General features: G+C 46.5%; 1 protein-coding gene across 2 annotated transcripts in view; it reads right to left on the bottom strand.

Moving 5' to 3' along the window:
* The window catches only part of PPIL4 (peptidylprolyl isomerase like 4), a 521,963-nt gene that overhangs the window by 165,102 nt on the left and 344,318 nt on the right, over positions 1–12,543 (bottom strand). For both annotated transcript variants that reach the window (XM_069607668.1, XM_069607669.1), the window contains exon 10: positions 539–650. In XM_069607668.1, the coding sequence (XP_069463769.1) occupies positions 539–650 (112 nt within the window). The remainder of the gene's footprint in view (positions 1–538; positions 651–12,543) is intronic.

The raw sequence follows: 12,543 nt of genomic DNA, 5'->3' as shown, positions 1-12,543 counted from the left end.
GAGTTTTACTTGGCGGGTCCACTGGACCTGAAGGCAAAGCTGGTAAACCAGGCTTCAGCGGCGCCAATGGCTTTGGCATAGACAACGGCGCCGAAGGCACTGATAGCTCAATCGGTGTCGAAGACCCAATGGACACCAACGGGCACCGTGCATGCTTCTTATAACATCGGATGACGTCACCTTCGAGGGACATCGACTCAACGCCAACGACGCAGGGCACCCTCTGCCAAAAAAATTCCCAAGCAGCCTAAGCTGCAGCCAAAGCTGGACATTGCATGTCAAAGATGAGGAATACGTTGAAGGACACAATCCATTCAAAGTTTATATTTTTGACCCATTTCTGTTTTGTTACATTACAGCATATGTGTATGTTCACAATTAATATTCACTATAAAGTCTAACATTATACCCTGAAATTTTGTATACATCAAAATTTACAGCCAGGTATTCAAACTATGCTAGTTTTGTCGGCATGCAACCCCTAAATTATGCAAATACTTTTGTTTTTAAATAAATAACAGGCATATGGAAATAATACCCTTTCCCTTCCATTTCACTTTGGAGACAGACTGGCTAAAATCCACATGGATCCGTCGGTCATCAATTAGAACGTTATCCATTTTAAAGAATGCTTTCTCGCAGTCTTCCTCCTGAAAGTGTGAACATAAGGAAAACGTTTTAAATCAAAAAAGATCAGCTAGCCAGATGTTACAAGCAAAAACACTACGGTGGAAAGAACAGATTGCATAGCAATTCAAAAAGGGAACTCATCATCAAGTATTAAGTAAACACACTTGAAACTTATTTCAGATGCAAACAGAGCTGAAACCTTAACCATATGCATCAATTCATATTCACAAATGTTGGTGTGATCTAATGGCCGTACTTTAATGGATCTGTTTTTGATGCATCCAGTGCATTCTTGACTGGTATTAACATATATTGACTTCTTGCACCCTTCCCCCTCAGATTATGGCACCCCATTTCATTTTGCTTATTTTTTTAACTGAGCCTTGATTTCGTGGAGGTTAAAGCCTTCCCCCAGCATGTTTTCCTCATTCTTATGAGGAAAATGGACTGGTCCCTAAGAAGAACAGTACTGAGAAACTAGGTCTCCCTTTATGAATGCTTTTATTGTTACAATTACACACCTCCCCTTACAATGAAGTGCAGTTGGGATACCTAGTATCCTTACATATTTTATATAATGGCGTTTTTATTACTTTTACAATGTGCCCAAGACAAGCTGATGGCAGCTGTGAAATTGTTACCGTTTATGTTACTTTAACTCATTCACTTTTACATGTACCACAAATGGCTACTAAAATGTGGCTAGCAAGATCGCTCTGCCACAAGAGGTTTTGCTTGGCTTTGGCCTGGTTATTCTTTGGCCTTCTTCCCGCCTTCTAAGCTTTGGCAACGTCTTAGATGGAAATCCTTTTTTCATGGAAAGCTGTGGCTTTTGCAGGCTTAGGGGCATTGTGTGTGTGCGCCAGACGAAGGGGCTGGCACAGTCTAACCCAATCGACATTTCTGGTGCAAGAAAGTGTTGCTGGGTAGAGGTGGTGACAGTGGCAGTCTATGATGGGTTATGCGCAGGCTGTTTGACAAGTGCAGACACACCATTGGTCTGCTTGGGCTGGATTCCAGCCTGAATCTTGGATAAAAGGAAGACTTCTACACCTGTCTGGCAGATCATTGTTGGAACCAAGAATTCTACAAAGACGAGCAGTCCACCGACTACCAGAGGACAACCCCTGTAACGGACCAGCATCGACTCCAGTGTTGTCCCGGTGAATATTTGTTCCCCCCTGTCTTGAACTCAAGGCAGACTTTCTTGGTGTTTCGTACCCTGAACTGGTGGGATCAACTAGTTTTGACCATTGCTCGAGTAGCTGTGCCTTCAGAAGCGTTCCTGGACACACCAGTGGACTGAACATCTCCTTCCAAGGCTACCTCTCTGCATCTGTCATGGTTCCGAGTAGAGCCTTGGAACTTTGCAGATCTTCAGCCACAAGTCGCCTGCTCCTGCTTTTATAGCAGTCTCACTTCAACAGAAGATGTGCTGGGGATGCTCCTGTATTCGCTAGTATACGATCGCCTGTTGCCACCTGGCCGTGGGGACCTCGCCTGTTGCCACCTGACCGTGGGGACCTTAGTTTGGACTGGTCACCTTTGTGTATCTTTCTAAAGTCTTCATTTTGGATCTTCAACTGGAAGCTGTCTGAAAACAGATTCCACGTACCGCGACCGACAAATGAAATTCTGTGACACAAAGCAACTCTTCAGTCTAGACAACCCTCGCTGTAGGAACAAAGACAGAAATCAAGCTTGGAATGAAATCTGCAACCTCCACAAGTAGTATTATTAGGAGAACTCTGTGCAAGTGGCTTAAGTCGACATACGAACAAGTTACTTACCTGTAACTATTGTTCTCCAGCATGGATTCACATGCTCATGAATATTCGCAGTCAGCAACAGTTTCACTTTCACGTACAAACGTTCTTTCTCCTATAAACCAATAAACCTATAAACCAATCACTGAGCTCTGGGTTATACTGCCTCCAGCCAATGACTGCCCTCTCCCTAGGCCCCTAAGGGGGAGGGTTCGTGAGTGAATCCATGGCAGACCCATGTCGCAGAACAGTTACAGGCAAGTAACTTGTTCCTTCTCCAGTATGGGATCTGGCAGGGATTCACATGCTCGTGAATAAAGAATACAAAGCAGTACAACATTACACAAGCACGGGAGGTGGCAAGGCCCTGGCAAGGACCTCCCTGCAGTCCGCCGGCAGCTCGCAACGTCCCACTTCTTAAGGCTGCAGGAGCCAAGCCTTTAGGTTCAGCGATCCTGGCTCATGATGTAGGATTGCGCCTCCTTCTCTGGCAAGCAGACCCGCCACCACTGGCAGCTTGACCGGATGCAACGCAGACAGGCTGAGATCATCCGGGTACCGAATCTGCCATGCCGGGGGAGAGGATCATCCTGTATCGCACTGTTTCAGTTGATTGATGACTCACAGAAGGAGAGGCAATGGAGGAAACTCGTACAGGAACAGGCCTTCCCACAGGAAGGAAAACGCATCCCCCATGCTCCTCGGCTGGTGGAAGAGGTTGTCCACTTGATCCCTTCGAAGTTCCCACTCTAGCGCTGAGGGAGTCAGCAATGGTGTTCTTGACTTCTGTCAGGTGAAAAGGAATGAGGAACAGCCCCTGGACGACGGCCCAATGCCACAAGTCCTGCGCTTCTCTGGAGAGCACTGGGGATTTGGAGCCCCCCTTGCTTCCTGACGTAGAACATTGTGGTGGTATTTTCCGTGAAGACCCTCACCACCTTGCCCTTGAGGGAAGCAAGTAATGACCTGAGGGCCCAGAACACTGCTTGCAGTTCCAGGACATTGATATGGAGATCTCTCTCCTCCGTTAGCCACATGCCTCTGGCGTGAAGACATCCTGTGTGGGCTCTCCAGCCCTCCAGGGAAGCGTCCGTGGTGACAGTCTCTTGGTATGGGGGCTCTGGAAATCCGTGCCCCCTGCGATGTTGGAGGGTACGGCCCACCACCTTATCGCACGAAAGAACTCCTCGTAGAGTACAATCTCGTCTGCGAAGCTTCCGGACAACTGGATCCACCAAGCTTCCAGGAATTCCTGAAAGGGTCATAACCGCAACCTGCAGAGTCTGATCAGGTAAACACACAACATCATGCCGAACAGTGACTTGATGGTCTGCACCGTGGCAGTCTTCAGTGCCAACAGTCGCTGCACCTTTCCCAGCATGGCCACCATTTGTTCTTGGGGGCCGCCAGGCAGGAGACCGTGTTGCGCCTGGCCCCCAGGAACAGTGCGTTCTGCGATGGTATCAAGCAGGACTTTGGATAGTTCACGGAGAACCCCAGATCCATCAGCAGCCGGACGGTCCTTTCCGTTTGTTCGACAGCTACTTCCCTTGACTTGGCACAGATGAGCCAGTTGTCTAGGTATGGCCACACATGTATCCCCTGTAGACGCAGATGGGCCGCCACTGGTGCCAGGCACTTCGTAAACACCCAAGGTGCCGATTTCAGTCCGAAGGCAAGGGCCTTGAATTGGCAGTGTTTTTCCTGTACGATGAAGCGCAGGAACTTCCAATGCTTCTCGTGAATGGGGACATGGAAGTAAGCATCCTCCAGATCCAGCGACATCAGGAAGTAGCCTTCCTCCACTTGGCCAAGCATGTGCTGCAACGTGGCCATCCTGAATTTGGGACTTGAGGTACTTGAGATGCCGGAGGTCGAGAATGGGCCTCCAGCCCCGGTCGTCGTCTTTACCAAGAAGTATCTGGAGTAGACTCCAGAGCCTTGCAACCAGCTCATTGCCCCTTTTCTTATAATGATCCGTACATCCTGCAGGAGCTCAGGGATGTGCTGCTCCTGCCAGGCCATCGGTGGTATCCGCAGACACTTCTGCTGGAATTCTAGAGTGTCCATGGGCAAGAACGTCAAGCACCCATCGGTCAGTGTAGCTCTTTCAAACTCGCTGACGAAGCCCGCCTGCTGGCCTCCCACTGGGGTACATGGATGGGGGCCCTATTTCCCGGCTGGTTCAATCTTGCTTTGGGGCCTGCGTGCCACCTTGGGAGAAAAGATGACGGCCAACTCCGAAAGTCTTGAAACGACACGTGTAGGCCTCCTGGGTCTCCGAACAGGAGGGCTGGTGGTACGAGGATGATCCCCTGCCAAAACCCTTACACGACCTGCCGGACTTTCCCCCTGAGGCACGAAAGGAAGGATCATGTTGCTGAAGCGTGCCATGGGTACGGACTGTCTCTGTGTTGGTTTTAGCGGCTTGCAACGATTCGTCAACGGCCTTCCCAAAAAGATTGACCCCGTCAAAAAGGCATATCCAGAACCCTCAACTGAACTTCCTGCCGAAAGTTGGTGGCTTCCAACCAGCCATGACAACCCTTTGTCTGCGATGTCCAGGGCCACAGTGATGGCATGGTCCGATGCCACTTCGCCCTCTTGTAGGATCTCCAACGCCTCGCCGGTCATCGAGGAGAAATTCCAGCAGCGGGGGCCATTTTGTACCCCAGCTCCCGGTCTTATCTAGCCAGGATCGCAAGCGCATTCACTGCCTTGACTGCCATTGCAGCCGAGTAGATCTTCCAATGGCACCTAATGATTAAAAATTGGGAAGAAATGGGCCTACTTTCAGAAGAATACAATTACCTAGATAATACTCACCCAATCATGCCAATAATTTACTTTCTAACACAAATTCACAAAAATTTCAAAATATTTCCATCTTGCAGACCCATAATTAATGGGATAGGTTCATTAACGTACAGCGATGGGGGCAAAGTTTGCGCCCTCTTACGCCAACCTGTTCATGGGACATTACGAAATGAATCATGCATGGCAACACTCAGCATTTAAAGACAGAAATATTGTATACGTTACATCGACGATGTACTAATGATATGGAATGGAGACAAAAAGACACTAGAAGACTACATCGGGCATCTAAATTCAAATAACTACAACATAAAATTCACAGTTAAAATAAGCACAGAGACTATTGAGTTTTTGGACTTGCAAATTTATATGGATGGAGAAAAAATACTGACTGATTTGTACACCAAACCCACTGCAGTAAACAAAGTTCTACATGCAGAAAGCAACCATGTGAAGCATATAATTAAGAATATACCCTATGGTGAAATACTCAGAACAAAACTGAACTGTAGTTCAAAAGACAAATTTGATGAACACGTATCAACTCTCAAAGAAAAGTTCACAAAGAGAGGCTACAAAGCAGATGAAGTAGAACGAGCTATAAAAAAGCAGAAAAAATACCAAGAACAGAATTGTTAAAAGACCGACCAAAAACAAGAAATACACAAACAAAAGTAGATTTTATCACAATTTACAATAGTGAAGCATATGTTCTTAAGAAGGTTTTGAAAAAACACTGGAACATTTTACAAAGTGATGATATAATAAGACAAAATATAGAAGTCAAACCAAGGATTATTTATCGTAGAGCTCCCACATTGAAACAAAAAATTTGTCCTAGTCATTTGAAAGGAGACAGAACGGAAATCCTCAGTCAATTCCCAAAAGTGCCGGCACCAATAGGAACTCACAGTTGTGGAAATTGTATTATTTTCAATCAAATAGAAAATGGAACAAAGGAAATCAAGTTGCCTAATGGAAAATTACAAAAGATCAAGCACTACATTAACTGTAATACAAAATATGTAATCTATGATATTACTTGTATCTGCAGGAAAAGATACGTTGGAAGTAACATCCGACCATTAAAAATTAGACTTCAGGAACATTTAAGGGCCATCAAAAATAATGATACCAGATATCCAATGGCAATACATTTCAACCAAGAACACCAACTGAATGAAATCAAAAACATTAAATTCCTTGGCCTAGAAAGAGTTGACACACCAGAGAGGAGGAGGAAACTGAGAACTTTTGTTAAGAAAGAGGCAAAATGGATATGCACTCTGGATACGTGCCAATCAGGCCTGCATTCAGAAAATGAAATGGCCTACTGGCTATGAACACTATACTTTCTGCATTCATCACTATATAATGTTCATTTCCATATAAGACCATATAAGCGAGACCTTATATGGTCTCGCTCCTCCTTATCTCGCCTCACTTCTCACCTTCTACTGCCCCTCACGCCCTCTTCGTTCTGCTTACCGTTTCCTCCTTACTGTACCTCCTTCCCCTTGTGCTTCTTCCAGGTTTCGTTCCTTCCAACTTCTTGCTCCTCTTCACTGGAACGCACTCCCTCTCTCAATCCACTCTTCCACTACCCTTCCCTCATTTCGCACATCCCTTAAATCCCTTCTCCACTCTCCTCGAAGATCTTCCCATTCTCTTCATCCCCCTCTCCCTCTTCTGACTCCTAAGTCCCCTCTCCCTCCATTCTCCCACCTTCCTATTCCTCACTTGTTCTTTTCTTTTCTATTCCCCCTCGCCAATCCTACTTCCTCTCTACCTCCCCTTCTCCACAGTTAACTGCTTTTTGCACTGTTTTACTGTCAAATGATTCATCATGTAATTTTGCTCACATTGTTTGTTTATTGTTGTTCACTGTATGAGTTGTTCCATTGTACAGCGCCTTGGCATAAAGCGCTCTATAAATAAACAAATCAATCAATTTCTTGCACATATTTGGTGTTTATATTTATTTTTTATAATGTGCAACATCAATTTGTTGTTTTTGTATGTCATACTCTGTGAATCATCATTATGTATGTGGGCTGAATTAATTTCAATATGATTATGCTAGGCAACTTGAATTTTCCTTTTGCTTGGATTAAAATTATTATTATTTTCTTTCTCTAAATATTTTAAATATCTTTGATTTACATCATTTTATTCTTTCCCAAAAAAATCCTCTTTTTAAAAAAATATTTTAAACAAAAATCCGTTCATGCTTAAACTTACCTTCCACTTTTAGGTACAAAATGCTAGAAAAAAATAGTCCTTCCATAAGAAAGGACTAGTTACGCGATCCTCAGTAGTGGAAAATGGCCACATGACGTTTTTAGCGTGACGTCATCGCGTAACAAAGCGGTGACGTCATACGTCACGCAATCGTGGGCTTTAAAAGAGAAAAGAAAGCCAAAGAATCCACCAGCGCGGATCCTGGCGACTGGTGGCAATCGATCCTGAGGACCAGCAGAAACAAAAAGGTCATTAACTTATAGAGGAAGTAGCAGTAGCCTCCCAAATAGAAATAGAAAAAGACTATGATAAAATACATGATTAATATATGGTCTAAAAAATTGATTTTCTATTATTATTAGGCAAAATAATAATTGAGGAATTGCTTTTAAAACAAGAATAAATACTGTTGATGACAAAATATATATGGGATGTTTATAATTCCTAAATGTAATACATGATTAATATATGGTCTAAATAATTGACTTTCCATTATTCTTAGGCAAAAAAATAGTTTGGAAGGAATCGTTTTGAAAATAAGAATAAATACTGCTGATGACAATACAGATATGACAATTTAGAGACAATGTTGGATGAGATATAAAGAATAAGAAAATTAGGTGAGTATCAAATAAATCAGATAATTTAAATAGATTATTTTTTCTCCCTACCATTTCGATCAAATATTTTCTGATTCAAATTCTGACTATTATTTTCTTCTATACTTTCCTTTTAGTATCTCTCCTGAAGAACCACGTATAATCACCGTGGGGTAGCACGTGTTGAGAGCAAAAAATATGAATGGAAAAAAGGAAAAAAGTATGTGTATATGGACATTTACAAATACATGAAGGAAATTTAAAGTTGCATGAAAATTAATGCAAGTTTAAAAAATAAAATCTAATTTTTTGGAACAGCAATCAAAGAATTATCTATATTATTTTTTACCAGAAGCGCAACCCACTATGGTGCTTTTACAATAAGAAAATTGTTTTAGGATATTGCTGCAGTCGCAATATAAGCACTTAGGGTGCAGAATCTGGGTCAACAAATAAATTCTTTTTAGGCACATTATTGATATCGCCAAAGTAGGAAAATAAAGCCGAAAAGGACAGCAAAATAGTTAAACAAAGATCTTCCTACCCACAGTGTCCAACTTCTTCCCCTCGCTGTTTGGGGGAACAGAGGCTGAAGAGGGGGGATTTGAAGACTACTTCTTCGCAGCCGCCAAGACCACGCAGTCCAGGGAGGGCTGAGACTGCAGGCACTTGGGTGCTGACTCCAGCACCAAGTACTACTTTTCCAGCCTGTCTCTTTTCGGCGGGGCTGAGGTGGGATTTCTCATCATGCCCTCATCCCAAACATCGTTTAGGAGAGGCACCACCAGAATGGTCTTCATCTTGGCCTCACAGCGTTGGTAAAGGAACCCTTCCTTCTTGGTCTCTCCTGGCGTCAGCTGGAAGAGCTCAGACGTGCAGGCGACCAGGACATGGAACGGCCCCACTTTGTCCAGGGGAGAAGCCCTCGACGGCAGGGAAACACCACTGTCATCCGTGTTCGTAGTCACCATGTCTGACCCCATGTCTCTGGGGAGGTGCGGGGGAGGTTAGGGAATGTGCATTAGTTGATGAGGTGGCGCAGGGTGCAGTTTTCCCTTTACCACCGGGGCTGGGAGTGCCGTTGCCATAGTCTTCTGGTTCTCCGACAACAGCGTGTGGAGAGTTGAAAGGATGTCCAGTGATACATCCCTGGGAGCTGTTGGAGGAGGGGGAAGAGAGGGAGAGGGTAGGCTTGCTGGGCCCAGCACCCACGTAGTCGTCAGCATTCCTGTCGTCGGCGTTGCCCTGAGCATTTCCGCCATCATTTTAGCCGTCCTTTTTGTTTCTACGGTCGTCGCTGTTCCCCCACATCCTCCAGGTGCGCGTCAACAGACCAGGTCCTCTGCGTCCGCAGAAGAAATATCTGTGCCCTTGAGTACGGTAGAGGCTCAGGGATGGCATCCTCTTTTCTGGCATTTTCTCCACCGGTTTGGCCAAAGCCCACCGCCTCGGGGGAGAGCCACTCTGAGCACCGTCTGGGTCCCCTGGACCGGGTCAGCCCCTTTCGTCTTCATGTGGGCGGCCGCCACCAGCTCGATCGTCGAGTATGACTTCGCCTTGACTACCTGGGCCTTCAGGGGCAGGTCGGACACCTTACCTGCGCATTGGTCTTCTCCGGCTTCTACCGCAGCTTCTCTGAGTTAGCCGATTTCCTCTTTGAAGAGGAGCTGGAGAAATAACTGGAGATGGAGGCAGATGGTGAAGATGAGCATGCCCTGCTGGTCGCGGGACCCGCTTGCGCGGCGACCCAGACTGAAACGGGCTCACAGTGCTTGGGCTTGTTTTGGGCCCCCACGGGGCTCCTCGGACAAGCCAGTCCTGGGTAAGGCATGCCACTGCTTGCTGCAGGGGTAGAGGCCTTGGCGTTGAGCCACGCCGCCAACCTCCTGTAGCGATCCTTGACGGTGCACTTGGAGAAACCAAGGCAGATTTCACAATCTGCTTCCTTGTGGTCCAGATGGAGACAGTAGAGGCACGGAGTGTTTGTCCTCCACAAACACATTCCTCAATCCGCATCTGGAGCAGAACTTGAAGATGAAACCTCCGTCCTTCACCTCCGACATGTTCCAGCATGCGGTGTAGGCCAGGTGGCCTTCTGAATCTTTGATGAAACCCTCGACGATTCTTGCCCTTGAGGGACATTGAAACACGCTGACAAACTGATCCCCACCTGCCGGGCAAAGGAGTGAAAGCACACAGGCTCTATTTGACAAAAAAAGGAAAATTTTAACATAAAAAGCACAAAAATGCTGAAAAGCTCTGAACAAAACACAAGGACTCCCAACACTTGAACGTGCAGTAAAAATCTGAAGATGGCTGCCAGAGTAGAGGCTTAGGGAGAGGGCAGTCATTGGTTGGGGGCAGTATGACCCAGAGCTCAGTGATTGATTTATAGGAGAAAGAGTTTGGAAGTGAAAGTGAAACGGTTTCCTTTTTGCTGAGGATTCCAAGCCTGACGACAGGGAATATTCATGAGCATGTGAAACCACGCCAGATCCCATGCAGGAGAACTGTTGCTACCCTCCTCCCGTCCCCACTTCTCCCATAGGCTAGCTATGGTGTACTTGCCTGGCCCTCACTCACTCCGACCAGACCTTTGGTGGTGAAATCTGGGTTAAGGATCCTTTCGTATTCCTAGCGTTGGATTTAGTGGAGTAATCAATTTAAATCTTTAAAAAATCATAAGCACTGGCACTACAATTCTCTATTAATTTAACTGTAGTATACGCTTTGGGAGTGGTGCCTTTTGTGCACAAGGTCCCAAACTATTTTAGGATTGGATTTGATAACATTGAGGGAAGTGGTTGTATGTTGCTTATAAAGAGTTCTGGCTATTTCTAGGCATCAGACTACTCGCCTGTGTTGCATTGGCAATTGATTCATATGCAATTTGAATTCTCCCAAAGGTGGATGAGCGTACATGTTTCATAAGATTTGTGTGTGACAATATTTACCTATGATTTATATGCGCTTTGTGTAACCTAAAGGCCTAAGAAATAAGGAACAAATTACTTACCTGTAACTGTTGTTCTCCAGCATGGGTCTGGCATGGATTCACATGCTCATGAATATTCCCCGTCGTCAGGCTGGGAATCCTCGGTAAAGAAAAAACCAGTATCAGTTTCGTTTCTGATCTGTCTTTCGTAGTAGTAACCAATCACTGGTCTCTGCGTCATATTGACCACAGCCAATGACTGCCCTCTACCTAAGCACCGCCTCTGGCAGCCATCTTCAGATTTGGAAGCACGTGAAGTGGCAGTATGACCAAGTGAAGAGCCGCAGAGGGGTAGGCGGGAGGGTTCGCATGTGAATCCATGCCAGACCCATGCTGGAGAACAACAGTTACAGGTAAGTAACTTGTTCCTTCTCCAGCATGGGGTCTGGCATGGATTCACATGCTCATGAATAAAGAATACATAGCAGTACACACATGCACAACCACGGGAGGTGGCAAAGGCTCAACATTAAGCATTGCATCAAACTCAACATTAAGCATCTTACCTCCCCACCAGGCTCACCTCAGGCGAACAGGTTGCGCAGCACTGCTTGGCCGACCCTGGACTCCTCCCTGGAATCCCGATCGACGCAGTAGAACTTCGTGAAGGTGTGCGTCGACCTCCACGTAGCAGCCCTGCATATGTCCAGCAGGGGCACACCAGAAAGGAACGCCGTGGTAGCTGCGATCGCTCTGGTGGAATGGGCTCTCGGACGGCCAGGCAGCGGTCGGTTTGCCAACCGATGACAGTACATGATACAGCCGGAGAGCCATCTGGAAATGGAAGCCTTCGAGAGAGCCTTCCCCTGATTGACAGGTCCAAAGTTCACAAAGTTGTGACGTCTTCCGAAAACACTTCGTGCGGTCCACGTAGAACTTCAGCGCTCTAGCCACATCCAGCGAGTGCAAAGTTCTCTCAGCCGGCGACGAAGGCGACGGGAAGAATACAGGCAACACCAAGGGTTCGTTGAGGTGGAAGTCCGACGGTACCTTGGGCATGAAGGAGGGGTGCGTCCTGAGCACTACCCTCGTGTCGTGAAAAGTCAAGTATGGGGCCTTGCAGGAAAGGGCCTGAATCTCTCCCACCCGTCGTGCGGAGGTGATGGCCACAAGAAACGCTGTTTTCCACGACAGAAACTTCAACGGGGCCGAGTGCAGAGGCTCGAACGGAGGTCCCATGAGCTTGGTCAGCACCACGTTGAGCTCCCACGCCGGGGCTGGAGCCTTCACCGGCGGGAACGATCTGAACAGTCCCTTCATGAACTCTTTCACCAGACGATGAGACCACAAGGACGTCCGCCCCGTGGTTCTGGTGTATCGGGAGATCGCAGCAAGATGAATCTTGATGGACGCGTGTGCCAGTCCAGCTTTGGCCAGCGTCAGCAGGTACGGCAGTACTTGGGGAGCCGTAATCCGTAGAGGGTTAATCTTCTGTGCGTGGCACCAGACAGAGAACCTCTTCCATTTGTGTCCGTAGCATTTAAGAGTCGAGGAT

The sequence above is a fragment of the Ambystoma mexicanum genome, chromosome 4q (genome assembly GCF_040938575.1).
Source record: "Ambystoma mexicanum isolate Mex_15411 chromosome 4q, UKY_AmexF1_1, whole genome shotgun sequence".
Lineage (NCBI taxonomy): Eukaryota > Metazoa > Chordata > Amphibia > Caudata > Ambystomatidae > Ambystoma > Ambystoma mexicanum.
This window is presented reverse-complemented; position numbering and strand designations above follow the sequence as displayed.